Raw genomic sequence first — 25,891 nt, 5'->3', positions numbered from 1 at the left:
AAGTATCTATGTAGCACTAAAAATAAAACAATTCAATCTGTGTAATTAAGTGGGACTTCTTTGTAGGCAGAGATCCATACTTCTTGTTTCTGGTTAAAAAGATACTAAGAAGATACCAAGAACTGAAATCATTTTGTACTGTTAGATATCCAATGAGATGCATTTAGTGAAGGATGCTGTATAGTGATTTAAGATGTCCGAACTCTCTTACATACTCAGGACTGCTATACCTAAAGGACCATCTCTCTCTTATGTAATGCTCTCAGGCAGGCAGGCAAGCAAGCCCCAATAAGTAGTAATGACTCTCCGGCAGTTTTGTGTTATGTTTATTTACAAAAACACATCCAGAGCATGGCTTCTCGCCTGCTCGCATTGACGATAGTTGGTCAGTCTGATTCTCTGCCCCTTTCACAGCAGGAAGGACATCAAATTCCCTCCCTTCCCCTCTTGCCCTTCTGTTGTGCTCTGACCTTATCCAGTCTCCTAGAATGGGGATTGAGAAGCTGGCCTTCCCCCTCCACACTTCCACTTGAAACACTCTCAGTCGTCTGCTTATCTGCTGATTGCCTAGCAATGCTCTGGCTGCCTCCTAACTCTCCCACTTTTTAAGAGCTGACAGTGTTTTCTTCAGGAAGGGGGGTCGAACTACGCCTTCTCGGCTCTGTCAGCCAGTTCTTACCTGCAGAGTCGCTCTCTCTCTCTCACTTAGCTCAGTTTCTGAGTCTGCCTCTTTCCCTGCACTTGGGTGATCCATGTTACTGACACCTTATAGGAATTGACCTTGACCCTGCGATCATCATCTGAGGCCCTTGTTTATGTGCTTCCTCCATGAAAGGTCTGGAGGGTGGCAACACGAGAGCGGGCCTTTTCTGTGGTGGCTCTCCATTTTTGGAAGGCTCTCTCTAGGGAGGCTCACCTGGTGTCTTTGTGGCATATCCTTAGGTGACAGGCAAAAACATTCCTCTTCGCTCAGGCCTTTGGCTAATGAAACTATCTATGGCCTTTTAAACAATTGGGGTGGGTCTTATTGTTTTCGCTTGTTACTATGGGTATACATTTTTGTGGTTTTATATTGTAAAATGCCCTGTGATCCTTGGGTGGTATAGGAATAATAATAATAATAATAATAATAATAATAATAATAATGATAATGATAATATGAAGTTACTTTAAACTCAGCCAAAACCCTAAGGCCTCCTTCCATCTTTCACTTCCATTTCCAATTTGGGCTTATTATGTGCAGCACTTGCTAATTACTCATGTATTATATGAATACAGCCTTACAACATTTAATTGGCAATGTTACTGAATGAAAAGAGACCACATAATCTGTTCTAAAACTAAAGCACTGCATGTTATTGACATAGTTATTCCTGAATAATTAACCAGCTATTAATTATCCTAAGAACGTAGAATTAGCATGAATGTTGTCGTGTACTTTCCTATGTAGCCCATGGGGGCCTTATAGGGTTGATATTGTGTGGCATAAGCAAAACAAGATAAAACAACAAAGCCTGTTGTGGGACTTTAAAGACTAAGTGGTTTATTGTGGTATAAGCTTTATTGGGCAATGAGGCAGTTGGTTTTATTGCGATACATCAACATAGCTAAACCCTGTGAAAGCAAAGCAGTAATTGATCATACAGTACAATTAATTTATTTTTCTTTACGTAATTCTTGCATGTGAGTGTCTCTATTCTCATTTATATTCCTCTTAGTACCATGGTTATCAGTATTTCTGGGATGTTAACTAAGACTCAGAGGTCAAGGGTCAAATACAATTGGGTTCATCTTCAGTCCATTGCTGCCACATCTAATTCCCTAAGCCTGCTAGCACATCCTTCAGAAATGAAGATTCTGAAGTCTCAATATATTCTTCAGTAAAGGGAGATCATAGAACAAATCAAAGTGTCATGTGAGAATGGCTCTGCAAATTCTCCTTCTCTTCAGGCTCCAGACTTCTGAGGGGTCTTGGCACAGTGTCTCCAGTGTCCTTGAAAACCCCAGTGTGACTATGTTTTCCTTTCTTCTGCCACCACTGCCAAAATTGCTGCCACAATACTACTACTTATTGTTCTCCTTGCCAGAACACAAGCACATACACTCCAATATTTCTCTGATGAATATAGAGGTGTCCTATTATTATTATTACCCCACCCATCTAATTGGGTTGCCCCAGTCACCCTGGACGGCTTCCAACATATATAAAAATGTAATAAAACATTAAACATTTTTTTAAAAAAACCTTCCTTACACAGGGCTGCCTTCAGATGTCTTCTGAAGGTTGCATAGTTACTTATCTTCTAGGCTTGGGGGTCACATTTTTTTAAAAACCTTCCTTACACAGGGCTGCCTTCAGATGTATTCTGAAGGTTGCATAGTTACTTATCTTCTTGGCTTGGCAGTTGCATAACTCCATACCCTCCATTCCTCCCATGAAAGGGGACAATATTCCACAAATAGTGGTGGCGATGGGGCCACCACAGAAAAGGCTTTGGAGAAGAAAGCAAAGATAACAACACTTGTTGAAGTTGCACCTACCCATTCTGGCTTATGCAGTGGTTGCTGGCCGGGCATTGTTCCATAGCTCTGAAAGACATCTTGTTCCACTTCTTCCAAGACTAAAACAATACAGAAGAGATGATTTAGTTACAGCCTTCAAATTTGTGACATCGTCTTCATTTTGGGGTGAAATTCTCAGCTTTGCCCTTTCATTTCTACCACTGAGAGTTAAGAACATAATATGCTACATTAGGTTCATGAACCCAGATTATGTTCCTACATCAGACTCAGTTCCCTATAAATATATAAAGCCCAATTTTGCTTTAAGCCAGCATGGCCAATAATAAGGGATTATGGGAGCTGTAGTTCAAAACATATGGACAGGACTATGTTGGTTATCCAGTAAATGTAGTTTTAAGAACACAGATGGGCAGTCATCCCCAGGAGACTTTTTTGAACATCGGTGTGCCTTCTGGAAACATTATTGTACCATAAAAAGTGATGTAAAGGTAGAGAAAGCACATTTATCTTACAATAAGATTGATGTGAAACCAGTGATATAGTTGTTTCTAACAGGATGAATTTTTAGTTTTGCTGCAGAGTTCAGTGAGCACATTACTGCTTCATGGTGAAAATTTGTGATAAAATAAAGGCTATATTTTAAGCAGCGCTTTTTTTCTGGGGGTACACATACCCCTAAACATTTTTTGAATCTAAGTTTGGCCTCATTGAGGGGCAGTATTTCAATACGAGTAGGAAAATGAGAGTATCCCTATATATATGGGGGAAAGCACTGATTTTAAGCATGTGTTCAGTTTAATTCTCACTTGGTATCTTGCTTGAGAAACAGATTCTCATAACTCTGGGCAAGAGTAAAAGTAATGCTGCTGTTTTTTCTGAACCGTAATTATTTCCAGACGGCTAGTCTTTTGCAGCAAAAACAACTGAGAGTCCAGCAGTACTTTAAATACTTATTGTGGCATAAGCTTTCATGGATCACAGTTCACTTCCTTCTTCCCCTTCCCTACTCTCTCTTTTGTGAATTCCTTCTTCCTTTCAGAGTAAATCACAGGGCAATATGACTCATCAGAGTTTTGGTTAATTACTATTGGCTCTGCATTGCACTGGAGAAAATTTCAATTTACTCTTAAATTTCCACTTATTTATTTATTTATAGCATCATATCCCATGGTGACAAACGAAGGATAAACAAGAAAATATGCAGATCATTATGTAACAAAACACCCACGGAAGATGGCAAGGTAAGGGTTTAAACAGGCAATGATTAGGCATCAAGATTTGGTTTGGGTCCATATTTGGTAAGGGGAGGGGTGCTTCCTAGTCCACCACAAAACTATTCTATGTGTCCTACTCAAGAGAGACAAAACTGAGAAAAGAGCAACAAGCATGTGAGTCCAATGTGTTTATTCCCATCAACATCCTTTCCACAAACCACTGTGATTAGACAGCCACAGTGAAATAATTCCCTCTGATTAAATGCTAGACCTGTGTCCGTCACAGTGGGCTATCCTCCTCCTCACTCCTCTCCCCCAGTCCCAGCTTGACCAAGGACATTTCCTATTAGAATGGCTTTGCTTTTTTCCAAAAGAAAGAAAGAAAGAAAAGGTCTGCGGTGTTTTGGGTTTATTTGCAAGCATGGAGACAAAGTGCCACATGGCTTAGGAGATTTTGTGGGATATAGGGGACTTGCAAAGATCCTATCTCACCTTGTGTAAACCCCCCAAACACTACAAGGCACTCTGATTCAACTCAAGGTTCATATAAAGCATGAGCAATTGAACTTGCTTTCAAAATATATGCCCTTTGCAACAGGTCAGTGTGTTAGTCTTAGGCTGCAGTTATAAACACCGTTATGATGGAGTAAGCCCCACTGCACATAAGAGGGCATCTGAGAAAAACACGTGTAGCAAGGATAAGAAGCAATTTTGCATTCCCTCTTGGCCAACCCTCCATAGGTCACATCTCTGTGGTACGTGTGATCAGAACAAGAGGCACACCCCACACTTTCTCTCACACATACACAAAGTGTGCACATGTACAACACATACATGCACACATATATCAGGCATGTAAAAGTCTCACTTTTCCCCACTCCAGCAATTAGGTAAAGGTAAAGGGACCCCTGACCATTAGGTCCAGTCGTGGCCGACTCTGGGGTTGCAGCGCTCATCTTGCTTTACTGGCTGAGGGAACCGACGTACAGTTTCCGGGTCATGTGGCCAGCATGACTAAGCCGCTTCTGGTGAACCAGAGCAGCGCACGGAAACACCGTTTACCTTCCCACCAGAGCGGTACCTACTTACCGGTATCTACTTGCACTTGACGTGCTTTCGAACAAAAGCATTTCAGCGTTTTTCAACCCTATTTGCCAGAGGGAAGTGTGTGTGTGTGATCTTCACAGAGACTGCAAGTAGGGAAGGAAGATCACATCTGTGAAACAATCAGGCTTCAAAAAACCAGCCTACCACTGGCACCCGTAGACATCTGTTTTCAAATCCATTTGCAGCACCATTTTTGGTAGGGGAAGATGCTCAAACTGTGGCAGGGAATGAAAGTGCTAACCTTTCCATGCACAGCTGTGATCTTCTCCTGAAAATATACCACCACCATTAAACTTGAAAACAGTCTTCTGTTTCCAGTTTCCTACTGCTGGTGCACAGGTGTGCACTGTTAAACACTTGTGTTTGTGTATATTTACCTGCAGCACTGGTGTAACATTATGTAACTTTTCACAGTCATAGTTCTTGATAACACTATGCAATTGCTGTCATAGCATTTGAAAGACTGAGCCACAAGTCACACATAGTTTTAAAGGAATGTAATGTAATTTTCCATGAAAAATTCAGAAGGAGGGACTTCGCATGCAATACATGGGAGTTGTTCTGCACTTGCTGGGAGAGTTTCAAATGCCCAAAGGGAATACCTCTGTTGTGGAGATATGAATAGTTCAGTTGGTTAGACAAGGTGCTGATAACACCAAGGTTTCAGGTTTGATCCCTGTATGTGACAGCTGCATATTCCTGCATTTCAGTGGGTTGAACTAGGTGATCCTCATGGTCCCTTCCAACTCTATGATTCTATGAAATAGTGCTGCTGGTTTGAGATCACTTTTAGTATCCCACATAGGGGCGCCAGGTACTTAAAAGACTCAAAGCATTGACTTAAGACATAAATTTGCAAATGTTAATATATTTGTGTAAATTTTTGAAGAAATTATGGTTGTGATTGCCTTGCCCTTTGCAGTCTGCCCAGCCTCCCTGTAAGTATTTTTTTTTTGTAATTAAAAAGAAGGAGGAAGAAAGGACAGAAGATTCAGGGTTCAGGTCCTCTAGATAACAACCTAAAAACATCCCAGTGGACACTCTGTGTACCAAAATGAGCTACGGAGAGGGGAAGATTCTGCAAAAGTTTGCAGACATTTCAAATCATGTTATAATTGATATGGCTTTTTGTTGGCCTAGATAAAATTGCTTGAAATTGTGTAGAAACTGCTTTGCACAAAGGGATTTGTATAATAAAAACTTGCCATGCGAACTGGGCAGAAACTATAGCCTAGTATAACTTATAAAACATATCTAGGATTAGGGATGCAGGTTGTGGGAACCTACTCTTCATATTGTTTAAGCTTCTTAACGTTTCTTCCAGATGTGGATAATTCCATTTCCTGCTTGTTGTTGTGGGGGTGGTGTCATATTTGCTCCAGGGAGGGAAACAAGAAAATATTTCAAGCAATTTTCCGCCAACATTACATTTCAAAAATATGAGTCATAACTTAAAATGTTGGTCCTGTTCAATGATCTCAATTGGTTGGCTCTCAAACCAAGAGTAGAGTTTGGTGCAGATGTGGGAATTATAGTGAGAGCTTTAAAAGCGTAACATTCTAAAAGCCTCCCCCACACCATAAAAAGGAATTTAAGGAGAAACCTTTTAGTGAGTTTATAATATAAACCATGAATCTTAAAAAGGATCCTTTCAGCACTGCAGAATACCCACAGTATATTTTCCACTAGCGCTCGCTGTTAAACAATTGCTATCAAGTACTGATTTCTCGAAGCTACAAACATGAGTCTGACCAAACTGCGGGAGGCAGTGGAAGACAGGAGTGCCTGGCGTGCTCTGGTCCATGGGGTCACGAAGAGTCGGACACGACTAAACGACTAAACAACACTGATTTATTTTTTTTAAGGAAGGTAAACTGCTTCTGTGAAATGTGAAAACTTTTAGACACCTAAAGCAACTTAGGCCACTTTGAAAAAGACATCATTTTACTCCACCCGCCTTCCCAGAAGCAACAGCTGGTAGCTCGTGTTATATATTCAGTGGTCTGTGTTTACCTGAGCTGGAATCTGGACTAAGGATTCTGAGCTCCTGTGTTCTGATTTGATGCATGTTGTCCAATCACAGAACATTTCAGGATTTGGGCCTCTGCCATTGGCCCTTGAACTCTGAGTTGGATTCGCAGTTTGGAAGGCAACTCTGAGTCGGATTCGCAGTTTGGATTGGATAGACAGCCAATCACATTGGGAGTGAAAGCTGTAGCTAGATGATCTTGCGCCCCTGGCAGAACTGTCCAGATTGCACCCCCTAGCCATGGACAAATTAGCTCTTCCTTCTGCCTCTTCCTCCAACCCCCTCCATTTATTCAATTCACCCTCTATTTAAAACCCTTTCTTATGAGGCAATAATGAATATTTTTATTTACAGACATATTTGTGGACATATTTTAAAGCCGATTTTGCGGGGGCCCTCGCCTGTGCCCCTGGCAGGGGCCCACCTCACCACCCCCTAGCTATGGCCCTGCTGGGAGTGGGAGTGGCCCAGGCTTTCAGAAGTGTATATAAGCAGTTGCTTTGCCTCTGTTTCCCAGTTATGTAGTTCAATAAAGGTTCTTGTTGTATTTACTGTGTCTTGCATTGTGGGAGCCCACCTACTGGATCTCATGCATTTAATCATACCATGTGCCAAATAGCAGGAGGGAAAGCTTAAGCAGTGCAGAGATATGTATCCTAAAGTAACACCAAGGTACCCTGGGAAAAAGGTGGGAGAAGATGGGGGGGGGGCGGCGGATTAAAATAGCAGACCATTCAAGGTGAGTCAAAACAGAAATATGTCATCTCCACCATCCCCACCACATTAAAGTGGCCCTTGGGATTTTGTTATTTATGTTATGGCATAACGTTTGGTTTGGCTGTAAGTTCGCACTTGACAAGAATGTTAAACATACATGCCTGAGCCTGCCTCATACCAGAAGCTACTCTCTGAACATGACTCTGAGAGTTCCTACCGCTATTAGATCACAGAAACTGCTACTTTAATTATATCAAACGTGCCAAGAACATGCTTGGAAAGGATGTATGTACTATTAAGCTCCACCCTTGAAGTTCAACAAAGATTGAAAACAATGAAAAGCTACGTGGAAACCTCCCTAGATTAGCATTAAGGCATACTTCAAGCAAAAATATACATGTAGAAAAGACAAAAATTGCTTCTTTTTCAGGCTTCCCTTCTTTTTCATGAAACATTGAACATGTCATTGAGGAAGAAGGTCTGCTCTAAACCATGTTGGAAGGGAAATATCTCTTCTTGCGTTACAGAAAAATCTTCCAAATGCAATCTGATATTTAATTGAATGTTTCTATTTATTTATTATTCAGATGCTATGTGATATGAATTAAGAACTCTGCATTTCTCTACATGACTAGTCCTTCCCTTCTGCATCTTTCTTTCCCAGGCTGTTTTCCTCAGTTCAGCCCCAGTGGTAAGCAGTTTAAATATTGCATGCTTAAATGTGTGATTAACAAACACACATGAGCAATTTGTCAATTACAGCTCACATTATGACCTTTCTGCTGCTTAACTTACTACTGTTAATTCTGCATCTGTGCAGCAAGTTTTGTGGATTCTGGATTGAGTCCCTTCAAAAACCGCTTCCTTCCATATTGTTCTCTGGAAAAATCCCACCACTCCATCCCCTTTGAAACTCCTGCATATAACATAAAAAGGTTTGCTGCCTCTCAATCAAGCATGCACTTTCTTCTTGAGCCTTCCGTTCCTTACAGTTCCATTAGCTGTTTTTCTTACCTGGCTGCTGTTCTTCCATGTGGCTCCAGAATTAAGCTCTTTTGGCAGCACTGGGTGGCTGGTGATGTGATTCACTTTTGCCGATTAAGAAGCAGAGTCCTACACAAGCTACGGCTGCTCTTTCCTATGCTTGTACAAAGACAACAATTTCACCTTGAAAACAACTGGTGTTTGTTTGCCTTATCAACGGTGGGAATGCAAGAGGGGAGAATGAAGCAAATTTCCTAAATGGAAATAGCAAGGTGTTTATTCTGTCTCAAGAAGCTTTGTACAAATTCTTTCTTAGCAAGCAAAGTGTCCCAACATCTTGAAAAACCCGACTGACCGGATTAACATGGGAATATACCGCTCTACAAGAAACTGGGGGCGGGGAGAAGTTGTTCCCAAATTCTTCCTTTTCAGTTACAGAGCTCAGAAGAATTATGATGACAAGACATAAGATGGGAAAGTATACAATGTCAACTCTAAATGACAGTGCTCTAATTTGCACCATCTAATCCACATGAAATCGATTAACAGTGGACACAGCATACTCAAAGACCAGTGGTTTTTTTGTGTGGTTCTTTGCTAGCATGTGTAAAAGAACACTTATTCTCTTTTGATTTAAGGTTTTATACATTTTGGGATTGCCCCCCCCCCCGCAAATTTGGACATAAAACAATCAACAGATTATATTTGTAGCATGAAGAAGAGGCCTTCTCTCCAAACAATTTAAGACTTGCAAGCTTTTTCTGCACAAAAAACTGTAACAAACATGGCTGGGTTGGTACCACTTTACAAACATGACTTGCAAATATTAGTAACACAGTTATACCATATAGCCAAACAAGTAAGCTACTTTCTTCTTCTGACAATGTAACATTGAAGATGTCTTTTTGAGGCTTACATTGTGGTTATGTCCTGTAGTGTTTTTATTTCCGGGCAGATATATTTTGATAGGCTGTTATTTCCCCTACAGGAGACCAGGATTCAAATCCCACTTTATCCACTGACCTATTATGTATAAGCCATTGTGTCTCAACCACAATTTATTACCTGTAACATGGGAATCTTACCTAAATTTCTCATATTTGTGAAAAACTATAAGATGAAGAATTAGAGAATAAGTTGTTGCTTTTTAGTATATGGATTACAGATTCAGTTTTCCCCCCCACTCAAAAAACTCTGCTAGGTTTGTGGGGGCTCCATTCTCTTTCCCTTCTTCTCTCTTCCAAACCAACTATGGAGATTATAAAATTGCATATGGTGGCAATAATTATTTAATGGTGACAACTCCATATTGTTCTTGTTAGTGCACTTTCAATGCTGTTAATTTTTAACCATGGTCCTTGTTCTAATATACATTTGACTATATAGACGAGCACAGGTCAGACAGTTGCATGGCTAATGTATAAACACATCCTGAGTTCTAGAAATAGTGATGTGCTTCTTCCTCAGTTGCAACCAGAAATAATGAAACACTCTGAGATAAGCTACATAACAGGCTCTGCACTCTGAATGGGGGCATTTGGGGCTATTTGAAACTGACTGTGAGTTTGTACAGTTGACCTGGGGGGAATTGCCATGATTTGAGGAGAATATTTTGATGAATGACACCTCCGTGTCCCACTAGACAGGCTGCTTAGATGGAACAATTCATCATATTTCTCATATGCTACATGCATCATTTTTTATAGGTAGCATTGTATTTGGAAAAGTAAACCTGCCAAAAATAATGATTACAGCTGCAAGCAAACTCAGGGGCATTGCTATGGGAACTATCTCACATTTTAGATCCATTTAAATGGTTATGGGTCAGGAAACTGTTGAATAATGTATCTGTAAAACAGATCTACACTTAGATGCTAACCTGCCAACAGATATATACACAGAGGAAACCACTGCAGCACAAATAAGATGAAACAGCTTTTCTTTCTGCTGTGCTACAGAGCTTGGGATTAGCAGCTGATCTTGACGGACAGCTTCCCTCTGCTCAAGTCCTGTGTATGCCTGATATAAGATACAACAGAATCAATAATCAAAACCCCCAATACAAACGCTTTACACATTCTGCTTGGGATTCACATGTTACTAAATCTATTCTGCAAACCCATGGCAGCCTTACAGCATCCAAGTACATTGTTTATACTTCATGACATTTTCTCACAATAAAATGGGATATACTGTACCCTGTTGCGCTGTGTTGTTTATTTGAAAACAACAACACTTTAGGCCACCTTTGGAGGCATTTTCCAAACACAAAACAGCATGAAAAGCAAACAATAATACAAAAAGTTTAAGCTTTAAAAAGCTTAAGGTTCTTAGGGAAAACTCTTCTTAAGAAATACACCCAAAGCCATCACCCAGCCAGTAGAACATCACTCCTGGAACAACAAATGGAAAAGAGATGCTTCAATGTCTTCCGAAATCCCTGCAGCATAGTAACCTTGCACAGATCTGATGGAATGGAATTCAAAAGTCAAGCAGGCAACGTAGAGAAGAACCTCTCTTTCCTGTCGACTTCCACATAAGCCAGTGTTTTTCAACCACTGTTCCGTGGCACACTAGTGTGCCACGAGATGTTGCCTGGTGTGCCGTGGGAAAAATTGAAAAATTTGAAAGATTAAAAAAAAAAGTCAAATTTTCGCCCACTAGGCGGCCGCTGGACTGTGTCCACCCTATTTTCCATCCGCTCTCATCCGATTCCCCATAGAGAGCAGCAGGGCTCTGACATCTCCCTCTCTGCACACAGTGCGGGGACGGAGCTGTCATCCGCCGGCTCAGCAGGGATCAGCGGATCGATCCCCGCTGAGCAGAGAACGGTCCGCAACGTTTTTGTTTGCCATTAAAGAAAAAAAATATTAAACATTTTCTAATGGTGGTGTGCCTTGTGATTTTCTTCATGAAACAAGTGTGCCTTTGCCCAAAAAAGGTTGAAAAACACTGACCTAAGCAACCTAAAAGGTGAATATGTCAGGGAGCCTCTGAATCAGATCCTAAAGTGTGGGCAGGATAGTGCAGGTAGTCCAAAAAGGAACTCAGTGTCAAACTGAGGGCTTTCAAAGTAAAAAGCAGCACTTTAAATTGAGCCCAGAAACACACCAGTACATAGCACACTAATATGACAATGGTGCTTCAGGCGTTGACTGCCTAGCTTCCAAGGATTCTGGCAAATTCTGAGTTTCTGAAATGTTTTTAAAGGCCCTTGTGTTGTGCATCACACTGTGGCAAGGTCAGTTCTCTCCAGATAGGGCTGCAGTTTGTGTACCAGCTAAAGATGGTGGAAAGCACTGCTGGCCACTGAAACACCACTTGGTTTGAATCCAGTAGCACAGGCAAACGGCACACTTGGCCTTTATGGGAGAGTGTCTCAGGCATTCACCTGAAGGTCCTGATTTTGATTTTTGTTTTAAAAAGTGGTGAGGGAAGCTAGTAAAATTATGAACGGTGGATTGATCGTGTTCAATTTTTGTATGAGACAAGTTTAATGCCGGTGGCTACAAACAGCTGAGCTTCCACCTTCTGTGCTCTAAACATGCTCATGATGTGCATAGCCCAGTTGGTTAAAGTGTGGTGGCAATAAAACCAAGGTTGCAGGTTTGATCCCCATATGAGACAGCAAATATTCTTGCATTACAGGGGGTTGAAGTATATGATCATCAGGGTCCCTTCCAGCTTTACATACAATCTATGATTCTATGGCAGTGGAAACTTCATTTCATCTTATTCCTTTCCTGTGTTTTTTCTTGCAAAATCTCTGTTCGCAAGGCAGGTTGGCTAAATGATCCCATACCATCAGTTCTCATGAAAGGGCAAGTTCCCAGACCAAACATAATAATGTTAGAATTAAGGTTTCTAAAAATTATCACATAGTTATTGTATGTCAAGGGAAAGGCTATGTGTACAGATCTCTTTCTCTTGCCCTTCCTTGGTATATGTTATCACTCTGTTGAAAGTGTTTCGCTAGAGTGCTATAGAAACCTGATGAGCATTTGCTATGCTAAGAAGTAACTCAGGTTTCCTTACAGCACCCCTAAGTACTCCTTACTGACAATGTTGGACCCCCCAAATCCTGAAGCCAGCACTGCATGAAGATGCCCTTCTGGTGGAGTGCTGTGGAATGACATCCAGATGGCCCCTTAAAAATTATCACCTGAAGGTGGTGATTTTAGCCACACTGGAAATAAGGATTACTGTGTTACTGCAACATCTGAAATGGGACTCAGGTGGCTTTAAAGGGATAAAGGTAAAGGACCCCTGGAAGGTTAAATCCAGTCAAAAGTAACTATGGGGTTGTGGTGCTCATCTCGCTTTCAGGCTGGGGGAGCTGGCGTTTGTCCACAGACAGATTTCCGGGTCATGCAGCCAGCATGACTAAACCACTTTTGGCACAATGGAACACCGTGACAGAAACCAGAGCACACGGAAATGCCGTTTACCTTCCCGCCGCAGTGGTACCTATTTATCTACTTGCACGGACGTGCTTTCAAACTGCTAGGTTGGCAGGAGCTGGGACAGAGCAATGGGAGCTCACTCCATCACAAGGGTTCAAATCGCTGACCTTCTGATCGGCAAGCCCAATAGGCTCAGTGGTTTAGATCACAGTGCCACCCACGTCCCTTATGGAGGAATAAGTGTCAATTACAATAATTGAAGTAGCATAAGATGCTGAGAACAAACAACAAAGGAAGGCTACCACCATTATGGCATGGAGGCTTGCTATGGGCATCTCATACTACAGGAGACTGAATGAATGGACCTTTAGTCTGACCATGCAAGGCAATTGTTACACTCTCAAAAGCTGAATTATAAACGCTGGGTATTAAGAGCTAGATCACAAGGAGCAGTGCATAGCTATTTTTATGACCTAAACCAGACAGAAATGGTGCCGCCAGAAGTTATTCTGTGCTCTTGCTGATTCACACAAGCACTCCTTCCTATGGTCTTTCATCTCACATGCAGAATATTAGCGGCATTTGCGGGTGTGAAATGGCCCAGATAATGTTCAATATAAATCAGAGCTGCAGTGAATAATAAAAAAGGAGCAAGTGTAGTACAGAAGGATTTCCTTTTGTTTGCTTTTTTGGCTCTTGCCTTTGCTTTTTGTGCCAGCAAGTCACTTCAATTAGTATTCTAGCATGAGCCCGGTACTTTAATAGTGTGGTGGAGGAAGTTGCATATTAACCCTTCTCCTGTGCATATGCTGTAGCTTAATATGTTTTGCTTGAACTGCAATTGAATCGCCCTCTTGCCCATCTGCAATTACTCTTCAACAGACATTCATTTTGCATTCGCTGCTGAAGGCAAGGGTTGACTGAAATGTTCCTTAATTAATACGTAGCTGGTTACTAAACATACACATGGAAATGAAGAAAAACAGTGACATTACTGAGATAAAACTGGCAGTTTCGGGGAACTTGAGTCCTGCACGTGTCCATAAAACACAGATGGAAAATATCTCAGCATGGAAATAAAACAGAAAAAGATGCCAACATAGTTTAAAGGCCAGATGCAGTATTAACTCATCATGTCCAAGATCTAAACTTAGCACAGATAAGACTACAGTATGTTTCCTCAGTTATGTCTTTGGGAGGGGGGGCAATATATTTCCTAAAGGCAAGAAACTGCATTTAAGATATCTTTCTTGAGCTGCATACTGTATAGCTTACTTTTCTATTAACCCTTTCTGATAGAAGTACGGATTAATAGAAGTTCTGATATGATAAGGTGAATGCCGTGCTTCAATTTGTTGCTGCTTCTTTAAGGGTTACTTATATATGCTGTAATAAAGTTGCTGTATCTAAAAACTGACTGGGTTACAGATGTTTCCACGAACCTGGCTGATACACTTTAGTTCCTAACACTTTTTAACGTAATAGCCATTACCCTTAGCTACTCTTCCCCAGTCAGTCTTGCCACTAGCTACTGTGGACCACCTTTGAGCCAGGCTTACAGGCAGTTCTGGTCAGCTCCTTGCTGAATTCTTCTTACTGTTTTATATGGCCTCACTGCCCATCTTCAGCTTAAGGTTAATGATTTTGCTCTTTTAAGGCAGACTATTATTTTCAGCTTCCTCCAGCCTGGATAGTTTCTTTCCCATCTGCTTCACCTTTAGCCTCCAGCTGCTTCTTCTCAGCCAGTTTCACCCTCTGTCTTCTTCATATCTGGTCAGCAGTCTCTCTCAATATGAGTAGATTAGGCCTATTTATGTCTGTCCACCAACCCATCAGATTTGAGAGGCATAGAGTCCTCCCCGCCAATCAGGCCACTTTTCCTGTCCAATGCATAATTAATAATTTCTGCCCAATGAGCCAATCAGAAGTGCAATTTACAATTCAGTTGTACCTCGAGTTACAAACGCCTCAGGTTACAAACGCTTCAGGTTACAAACTCCGCTAACCTGGAAGAGTTACCACGAGTTGAGAACTTTGCCCCAGGATGAGAACAGAAATTGTGTGCCGGTGGTGCAGCGGCAGCAAGAGGCCCCATTAGTGAAAGCACACCTCTAGTTTAGGACAGTTTCAGGTTAAGAACAGACCTCCGTTAAAAATTAACAAATTAAGTTCGTAACTAGAGGTACCACTGTACTCTCAATATTGCAAAACCAACCAACCAACCAACCACTTTCCAACAGACGAGTCTCAGGTACTTACATAGCAGCCCTTCTTCCTCTTCTTCTTCTTCTTCTTCTTCTTCTTCTTCTTCTTCTTCTTCTTCTTCTTCTTCTTCTTCTTCTTCTTCTATCATTCGTAGCCGAGTAATATGGTTTTCCATGAACACAGTCTTAACAATTCTGCATCCACACATCCTTCCACAGTAGGGACATAGGTTTCCGAGTGGGAGTTGTTCATGGTGACGGTTTGCCAAACGTACCTTCCTCTTAGAACGTTTCTCCTTTTTGTCCTGAGCTTGAGCCTCTTCAAAGCCCATGGCACCTTTGGTAAAGGCTGTTCTCCAATTGGAGCGCTTGCAGGCCAGTGTTTCCCAATTGCCAGTGTTTACACTACATTTTTAAAGATTTGCCTTGAGAGAGTCTTTAAACCTCTTTTGTTGACCACCGGCATTAAACTTTCCATTTTTAAGTTCGGAATAGAGTAGTTACTTTGGAAGACGATAATCAGGCATCTGAGCAACATAACCAGTCCAACAAAGTTGATGTTGAAGAATCGTTGCTTTTACATTAGTTCGCCTTTCTTCCCAAGTGATGTGTAAAAAATTTTGGAGACACCATTGATGGAATCTTTCAAGGACTTGGAGATGGCGTTTATAAGTGGTTCATGTTACACAAACATACAATACAATAAGTTTGGTAGTACAATATCTTTGTAAACAAGCATTTTGGTTTCCCTGCAAATGTCTCAGTCCTCAAACACTCTGCACTTCAGTCAGGAGAAAGCTGCACTCGCAGAGCTCAGGCGATGCTTGATTTCGGCATCAATGTCAGCTCTGGTGGAAAGATAACTGCCCAGGTAGAAGTGAGCGACACTTTCCAACATTACACCATTGAATTGGATTTATGGCACTGCAGAGGGGTTGTTTTGTCCTTGTTGGTGCAGCCCTTTGGTTTTTTGGATGTTGAGCAATAGGCCAATCTTTTCATAAGCTTCTGCAAAGATATTTAGGATGACTTGGAAGTCATCCTCTGAGTGTGCACACACTACATTATCATCAGCATACCGAAGCTCTGTGATGGAAGTTAAGGTAACCTTACTCTTTGCTTTCAGACCAGTCTCAGGTACTGACATAACAGCCAATGACCAGCCATTAACACATACTTAGTATTTTCAAAATCAACCATTTCAGTATTATTATTTTTAGTATTATTTATTGAATTTGTATAACGCCCTTCAGCCACAGATCTCAGGATGGTTCACAAAATAAAATCATAATATAAAACCACAAAATACACAGTAAAAACAAACAACAAACCAATAATTCCTGCCTCCCACAACACTTTTAACAGGACATCAGATGACCCCACATTAAATGACCCTACATACACATACACTGTAACTAAATCAAATCCTGCTTGGGTAAGTACATTTTTTTTACAAAATGACTTATCCAAACACCCTTTGGAAACTACAGTGGTACCTCGGGTTAAGTACTTAATTCATTCCGGAGGTCTGTTCTTAACCTGAAACTGTTCTTAACCTGAAGCACCACTTTAGCTAATGGGGCCTCCTGCTGCCGCCGGAGCATATTTCTGTTCTCATCCTAAAGCAATGTTCTTAACCCAAGGTACTATTTCTGGGTTAGTGGAGTCTGTAACCTGAAGCGTATGTAACCTGAAGCATATGTAACCTGAGGTACCACTGTAATGCGGAATGTAGCAGGACTGCTGTTAACCAGTGTTGGCCCCTTAGAACACATTACACCAGTGCTGAAGGAGTTCCACTGATTAACGGTGAGTTTAGATACAATCTTCAAAGTGCTGCCATACACCTTCCCATCCAGCCTGGCTAGGATATACCAGAGGCTGCTTTCCCCATGATTTTTTTTCTGAACGTTAAGTTATTTGGTTAGAGCCTAATCCCAATGCCATCTTTATCAGAAATTAGTTTGTCAGCAATTAGGTGTGAAATATTCTTTCTAGTGGCACTTTCACTTTAGAGTTTCTTTTATCAGAAAGGCCGCAGGACTCTTTATCTGTCTTTGGAAAACAAATTAAAACTTTCCTGTTCCACTACGCCTTGGGTGAGAACAGGAAGTTTAATATTAGTTATGGTTCTGTTTTTCTTTCCCATTTTGCTTTCTCTATACTGCTTCCCTGTTTTATTGTGACACTAATATTTTATTTTATTGTATTATTAATTATTTTATTAGTATTTAGCATTACTGTAAGCTATCATGCAGGCCTATGTGCAGGATATAAATATATTATCATAAAACTACAGTATAGGCTGGATGAAAAAGATGAATCTTCTATTCAGAATCTTAATTAGTATGAGATAAGTTGCTCGAGAACTAAAGCAGACAAGGCTGCTTGCCAAAATACATATTAGATTTTGCCAGTGGGGCATATAAGGAAGGTCTGGTCTTATGGAGGGAGATGGGTAATAAAGACAATTTGGATCATTAGTACAATTTGTTTCTTCTTGCCCCCCACAATTGCTATAGTAACCAGGGCCTTTAACGTATTTATCTTCGAAATATCCCTGCGCTGCTTCTGGAGAAATGTTGAATTTGATTAAACAAAAGAATTAAGGCAGAGAGCAAATGCAGATGAAGAATGGAGAATTGGCCACAGAAGCTGGCTAGCCCTAGATAACTTCTCTCTTGATGTAGATGACATCAACTCACATATAGCCTGGACCTCAGTTATCTGAACACGAGTAGGAATAGGGAGTTTAGGTGTAGACCAGAAAAGGCTAACCTGTGGCCCTCCAGGTGTTGTTGGGGTACAGGCCAATAGCAGTGTGCCAAATATTTCTTCCAATATTTTTTGTGACTATTCTCCATCAATTACTGAGAAAAGAAATTACATTTGAAAATTATCAAAGGGGAGGGAAAACTTGTGGATTTGTCATCCACATTTGCTTTACTTTCGACACAGATTTCGAGGTTGTGAGTATCCTCTCTCTCATTCTATAAATCATTTCTTTGATGGTCTTCAATCTGCAGCCTTCCCAAATCCTTGGCTTCCTGTCTGGAATGTACCCTGACAGCCTACCAAGTTTTCTGCACTTTAGTTAAAGCCCATCACTAGATAAAGACTGCCATGAGGCTTTTTTTTCATACCAGGGAGTTTGGAGAGGCAGGAAAGTTGCAGAGTGCCGAAGAAATATTTAATGGGATGGTGGGAGACACACGCAACACCCTTGGCCACCTTGCAATGATATAGTAAGTTCAATTTTGTAAGCTCACCTATATACTAAAGAAGAAGAAGAGTTTGGATTTGATATCCCGCCTTTCACTCCCTTTAAGGAGTCTCAAAGCGGCTAACATTCTCCTTTCCCTTCCTCCCCCACAACAAACACTCTGTGAGGTGAGTGGGGCTGAGAGCTTCAAAGAAGTGTGACTAGCCCAAGGTCACCCAGCAGCTGCATGTGGAGGAGCGGAGACGCGAACCCGGTTCCCCAGATTACGAGACTACCGCTCTTAACCACTACACCACACTGGCTCTCAATTCTAAAGCAATTCTAAAGCATGCTGGGGATAGCATAGGTTTTGGCATAGCACTACTTCTTGGATTCAAGTATTAGAATGGTCCAAACCATGCAGAAAAGCAGTTCCAGACATGAATTGGTCCTGAGACTGCTGCTTGCTGGGAGAACTTGGGCCAGTCACTATGTCTCAGTCCAAAGGTAGCCAGTATTGTTCCTCCAGATGCTATCAAGCTCCAGCCAGGATAACCAATGGTTGGGGCTGATGGGAGTTTAATCTGACAATATCTGGAGGGCACATGTTGGCTATTTCTGTCTCATCCTAACTTACCTCACAGGGTTGTAAAGGGTAAGAACCATGTACATTACCCTGAACTCTTTGGAAGAAAGGTAGGAAGTGCAATCCTATAGGATAACATGTGCAATTCTTCAAAATGTGGTACTTTTTGCCTTTTTGTGCGTGGAAAGTTTGATGTCCCACTTTCTGCTTGTAAGGAAGGCAACAATTCTAGAAATATCTTATCTTTACTCTCTCTAGCTGACTAGTTGCGTATCCACCTCCTTGACAGTTAGATAGTAGAAGAAATAACTTTCTTTAGTGTGAACATGAAGAAAACAAATAACTGGAAGAGAATAAAACTTAGACTGGTTTAGTTTTAGCATGTAAAACAACACACTGAGTAGTTTCAGAAAAGGAATTCTAAATGGGTGTTTTCTTGAAGAAGGCCACATACATAAAAATATCCAAGAGATAAAGCAAAAACAGGAAAACAACATGACTTAAACTATCCTAGGTAACTGAAGAAGATGCTCTGCTGCATCCTAATGTTATGGGTGTCATATTTCACACACAAAAACTCCTAGGAGTATACTAAAGAAGTTAGCAATTGCTTGTAAAATAAATTTATGTTACGGATAATGGATCATTTTTTTATTGCACCTGTACAGTTGCTGAATAAATAATTTAGGAGGGTGGCAAATTATTAGGTTTCTATCCCAGAGAAGCTAGAATGTATTTTGCCAAGTAACCCAGAATTCTGGGGCCTAGAAGCTTGGGAAATTAAAATAAGTGTTCAGACATAAATCTTTTCCTACTTGTTAAAAATGTGGCATTCCTCATTCAACCAGAACTTCAACTGAGGTCAGCAAGTGAAGATTTTTATTTCACTAGAACTATCTAGGAACTATCTATTTCACTGGAACTTGTCTAGGAAAAAAATACTGTACAACCAGGTACTTGTTAAACTATAGTAAGAATTTTAAAAATATGATCAGCAAGATAAATTTTGAGCCTTGGGGCAGGGAGAGAGAAAGCCACTTGTACTCGCTTTAGTCCTGCCTAAATGCTCATAACATCCACTATTAGAGGTATCTCTATCTTCCACTCCTGGCCTGCAGAACTAACAGCAACTTCAATTAACTAGCACCACAGGCCTGATTCAATCATTTCCCCAACCAATGGCTGCTTTGAAGCTAGCATCAGTACCACTGATCTCCATCATCTCATCTGGTTGGGCCCTAAGATGGTAAGGGGTAAGTCTTATATACATTTTTACACAAATTTCAGAACAATAGATACCACAACAGAATTCACTATTGATTTTTTTTTTGCTGTTGTTCCATAACTTTTCCATTTTCCTTTCCACATGAGCCACAATTATTTGACATTCTTCCTTGGGAATAAAGGAATAATTCTACCATTCCTTGGTAGCTCTGAGTTTTTAATGCTAGGCAGCCTTGTGCCAAGAGCAGTACTGGGGGTTCCCCTTGCAGTAAACCACATGAAAGCTAGAGATCTAGCTTAATCTAGGCCCTACTTGCTTTGTGTGCTATTCCACTGTTAATGTGGTACAGGTGGATAGTGTCATTATAGGATTTAGCCACCAGGTGGCAACTGGACACACACACACACACACACACACACACACACACACACACAGTGCCAGAAGTTTTCTGTTGCCGTTCTTTTTGGAGGGAGACAAAACTTGCCTAGTTTTCCTTCTTTCTGGTATGTGCATTAACCTTCCATGACAAGGCACAAAACTTTTCTTGAGCAACAACTGCTACAGTTATGTCACAGGGTGTGGTGGTCAGTAATCACACGGTCCAAAGTTGGAGTTAACACTTGATGAGCAAAAACACAATCTCCACAGACTTTTCTGAGTGCCAGGCCTAATGAGCAGCAACTTATTCCGGGTGGGTCTTCTTCCAGGAAATCAATTGCCAAGACTAAAGGTCCCCACCTTCCCACAGCTGTCTATGTCTCCTCATCTCCAGGGCTTTCCCCAAGCAATTGGAGACTGTATGTCTGTGTACAGCCAAACTCTCCTTGACCTTTTCATGCCTCTCCTGGTTCTGGGAGGGAGCTTGTCACAGCAGCAGAAGGAAACAACCATGACTTTTCACCAGCCTGACTTATCTCTGCCTCTAATTTCAATTTGACTTCACTAACTTCAGCTTCCAATTCTTGACCTCTCTGCCACAGGCTCTCCCTGCTCACTAAGCCCTGCTTCTGCTTCTGCTTCTGCCATATCCTCTTTCCAGTCTTCTCCCTCTGACCTCTCATCACTGTCCCACCATCACTCCCTGGGCTCTGAGCTTTCTTGCCTTGGTGGTTCCACAGCTGGTTCCTCCCACCATTCCTTTGTGTCCAACCAGCCCATGACAATTTGAGGGAAAGAAAGTATCAGTTTGCCTGGTTGCAAACCATGCATTCAAAGACACTGATTTTAATGGGACACTTTCTTTCTGGATTACATTCTGGAGTACAACTTCCAGCACAGGTTGATGTTATAGATTCAACAACAACAGCAATTGAGAAAGCAATGCAGCAATGCAGAAGAGTAGCATAGACATTTTAGAAATAAACAAGTAACAAAATGTCTATGAGTTCACTTTCTCTCTATGGACAGTTTTTAAGAAGACAGCTTGATTCGATTATAAAACCAGAAGACTGACTCAACCCACAAAGAAGGAAGTGATGCCATGCCAACTTAGTTCCTGAAACATACTGTAGCTCTGTTTCATTTTTACATTTCTCTCTATAGCAGGGGTCAGCAAACTTTTTCAGCAGGAGGCCTCAGACCTTGTGGGGGCTGGACTATATTTTTTTAAAAAATAGTGAACGAATTCTTATGCCCCACAAATAACCCAGAGATGCATTTTAAATAAAAGCACACATTCTACTCATGTAAAAACACCAGGCAGGCCCCACAAATAACCCAGAGATGCATTTTAAATAAAAGGACACATTCTACTCATGTAAAAACATGCTGATTCCCGAACCGTCCGCGGGCCGGATTTAGAAGGCGATCGGGCCAGATTCAGCCCCCGGGCCTTAGTTTGCCTACCCATGATCTATAGAGCCTGAACTGAACACACACTAAAACCTAACTCCCACCCTATTAATCAACTTCAGTTTGATTAGGGTCAATGATCAGAATGAGCATAAACGTAATGAACATACAAAGGCAATAAATTTATTTCAGAGGCTATGGAAAATGAACTTGCTCATGTGAACTTCCAAGTACCTGAAGTCTTTTTAAAACCAGGTTGATTGCTTGCACATTCAACCTCACTTAAAAAATTTGTGTTGACATTTACCAAGACTTAGGTTTGACACAGATAAACTACAAGACTTCCTGAACACCAATGATAGTTGCCTATACAGTATAATTTTGCTACATTTCAACAAATAACGGTACTTGACCTAAGCATAATACAAATGGCAATAGATACAATCACATGTCTATTGACTTTTGCCTTGTTAGAATTTGAAACAAAGATGATAAAAAAATTCACACACTATCCCTTTGATAAATCTGAACAGCTCCTAATACCCAGTCTCTTCTGATTCCATGCATCACCGGCAAATATCATACACACCAGTTGTTTGTTGTCTTTGCTTCGTTTTATTTCCGTTGACAACTTAGGCAGAAGTAAACGGTTTCATGATTGCAAGGAAGACTCGTGTCAATTATGTAGACAGACCTGCACTATAATTTAGAAGAGTTAAATGCCAGGTTCGTTTTACAAAGTAGAAGGAGAAGATTGGAGTAACATTTTTTTGTGTACTAAATTACAAAAAGCAATTTTTGTGACAATTTTATGGGGAAAGAAACATTTGTAACTAAGGCTGGAAAGTTATAAACCACAGTTAAGGGAAAGCAAAAGCTTCCAAATTCCTTTTCTTAGGCCTGTGGGAAGCCACAAAGAGGAGAAGGAATAGCTTAGAAGCACAGGAAGAGGCTAGGCTCATTTATGTAATATTAAACAAGGATTTAGCCGTACATCTGAATGCGGCCTCTGCCTATTTATGAGTTTATGCTGAATGTGCCTCAGAGGTTGTTTTGGAGTGGTACTCTGCTAGTTTCTCTTTTGTGGCAGCTGGATGAGTCCCTCTTTGTATCACTTTGGCATTTTAACATGGAGTATTATGGTTGATCGATGCGACCTTCAGTTGGTACTGTTTTGTCTCTTTGGTGAGTCATAGTTTTTACGCAGCTTTAATAGACTGTTTTTTATTGTTCTGTTCATTTGCTCTTCATTAATCATATGTCACCTGCAGCAGCAAGGGTTGAATCCACACAGGCAGAGCAATCCTAGCAGTCTTGTCCCTCATAGTTGACAGCAAAGGAAAGTGGGAAGGGAATGCAGGTTGTGGGGAGGGTAGGCAGTGCCAGGCTGGCACAGTGATCGGGCCCAGATCAGACCCAATGCCAAATGGCATTAGCTTGGCATATAAGGGTTTGGACTGCAGCCTAAGTCATGCTTAGAACAAGCCCATTGAAATGGACTTCACACTTGGTAATCCTTAAACCAGTCCCTTTGAAATCAGTGGAGCCTAGGTTCGTCACTTTGGTTTCAATGGGTTCACTCTTAAGCATGACTTAGGCTGCAGTCCAACTCCCAGGTTGTTTGAAAAGAAAGTTGGTTTAAAAAAACTTAATAATTTGTTTGAAAAGAAAGTTGGTTAAAAAAAACTTAATAAATAAGCAAACAGCTCTCTTATGTTTTATCTGTGAGAGACAGTTAACTACTTTCCCCCTTACAGACAGAGAATACATTTTTTTCTTACTCATCATGCCTTTTCTCTCATGCTTTGGCAGTCAAATTAAGGCATGGCAAAACTGGGAAAGCAGAACTGCTTCTTCTTGATGCTGATGCCAGCAGTGAGGTCCAAGTGAGACACAGAGGGTGGCTTTTAACGCAGCAACCCAAGAGATTGTGTTCCCCACTGGACCTACAGTGGAATGCTGGCTCCATCACTACAGCAAACTGCATCTTTCTCCTACTGTCAGTTCCTGTATGTTACTTCTTTGTTAAACTTACTTCCATGTCCTTTTCCAGAACAGGACAGCTTAGATTTAATAAAGAACACATTTTATTGCTTTATTTACGGATATAGTTATTTTAAAGAGCAGCAGGGGGTTTGTGACTAACCTAACTCTTCTTTATTTCAATGGGACTTGCAGCCTGTGTCTACACCATACATTTAGAGCACGTTTTCCTCCAAAAATCAAGGAAATTATAGCCAAGGGTGCTGGGAATTATAGCTCTGTGAGGGGTAAACTACAGTTTCCTTGATTCTAGGGGGTGGGAGGTGTGCTTTAAATGGAGCCATAGTCAGGTCTGCAGCCCATCTATTCAGAAGTAAGTCCCGTTGGATTCAGTGGGGCTTACTCCCAGGTATGTGGGGTTAGGAGGACTACAGCCTTGGTCAAGACTTTTGCTGGATTGTTACCCTCAACTTATATATCCTAGCAGTATTTTAAAGAATTGCCTTTCGCACGGGGAGAAAGGTGGCGCTATTGAGTATTTCCAGATCATCTGTTGCAAAAAACAAACAACCACAACCATGCCTTTAGGTCTCATTTATCCTCCCAGCTTATTCTTCCGTCTTTTCTGACTCACATTTATCTGGAAAAGTGACAAATGATCACTGAACTTTAAACTCCCAGACAAAAATAATAAAAGCAACACCCAAAGATTCCGGAACAACACTGCATTCTTTCCCAAGCCCATCAAAACGCCCATGGCCGTCAGTTTTCTTTGCGGATGTTCCGTTCAAATCTCAGATCAGCATTTTGGAAGCAGGGAGGGGAGCGAGGCGAGCACTGGGGAGAGAATAACGGCGAGGTCTTTCAACTCAGGATTAGAAAGAAGACTTTTTCCTCCAGGCACAGGACACTATCAGACCCAGCTGAATGGTGCAAGCCAAATAACTCCGCGGAACGGCCTGCAAAGGAGCTGGAAAGAATAGCGGAGCCAAACTTTCCGAGTTAACTTTGTGCTGCCTGCGCCACTGTCCAAGCTGTTGACACGCCGCTTTAAAAACAAAAAAAGGGTGAAAAAAAGGGAACCCACCCTTTCCTCCTCTCTCTCACTTTGGGGAAAGACTTTTAAGACGTGATTCAGCTCTCCCTGTTGCAAAGCAAGCTCGGTCGCCTGAGCTCCAAAGTGCTGTAGTTGAGACGCGCTTCCTCCACTGTCTCATTTCAAGCCTCTCCCCTGGGATCTGTAGCTTGCTGGGAATTGCAGCTCGGCGGGGGGGTAAAAGTACAGTTCCCAACATTCTTTTTCCCGGAGGGGGGCGCTTTAAATGCACGGAATGTACACGTGTACACACACACAAATACTCCTTACTCACCCATCTCCCCATCTTCTTCTTCCTCCCCCTCTTCTTCCTCGTCATCTTCCTCCAGCTCCAGCAACACACCCTCCTTCTCCGCATTCATCTCCCCAGAAGTCCGTCGCTGCTGCTGCTGCTGCATTCCCCCTTTCCTGCAGATAATATGGAATAATCTCCAGCAGGAGGAGGAAAGCAGCCCCGGGGCTCCCGCGACCAGAGAGCCCGCCTTCCCCTCTCCGAGAGCCGCGGGGAAAGCAGAAAGGCGGGGCGGCCTGAGCCAGAGCAGCGGGCTGGGCTGAAGGCGCCGCCCTCTTGGCAGCCCGCCCGGACTGAGAGAAAGAGGCGGGACAGCGAGCAGGGAGTTTCCTCCCGTTGCCATAGAGACGGGGCTGGGGTGACGGGGCTTCCCCCCACGTCCCGCTTTTTCCTTCAGGGGCGCGTGGTTCCCCTCAAGTTACCTCAGCCAGGGGGCTGGTCGAGCCCGAAGCAGCAGCCAGCAACCCGCTCGAAAGGGGTGGCTCTCGCTCTCTTCCCAATAGGACCTTTAAAAAATAATAATAATTAAAATATA

At 41.7% G+C, this 25,891-nt stretch overlaps 1 protein-coding gene across 2 annotated transcripts in view; it reads right to left on the bottom strand.

Annotated features, from left to right (window-relative positions):
- ANO6 (anoctamin 6) overlaps positions 1 to 25,585 on the bottom strand; it is a 65,363-nt gene extending 39,778 nt beyond the window's left edge. Inside the window, exons 1-2 of one of the 2 annotated variants that reach the window (XM_081928958.1) lie at positions 25,339 to 25,585; positions 2,542 to 2,621 (exon numbers count right to left, since the gene is read on the bottom strand). In XM_081928958.1, the coding sequence (XP_081785084.1) occupies positions 2,542 to 2,621; positions 25,339 to 25,462 (204 nt within the window). In that variant the 5' untranslated portion in view covers positions 25,463 to 25,585. Of the gene's footprint in view, positions 1 to 2,541; positions 2,622 to 8,604; positions 8,921 to 25,338 lie in introns of those variants that run through there. The other variant, XM_081928959.1, reaches the window with a different exon arrangement.
- Between the last annotated feature and the right edge of the window lie 306 nt (positions 25,586 to 25,891).

Source organism: Podarcis melisellensis (assembly GCF_964234715.1).
Source record: "Podarcis melisellensis genome assembly, chromosome: 10".
Lineage (NCBI taxonomy): Eukaryota > Metazoa > Chordata > Lepidosauria > Squamata > Lacertidae > Podarcis > Podarcis melisellensis.
Note: the sequence above shows the minus strand (reverse complement) of the source record. Positions and strands in the feature narration are given on the sequence as shown.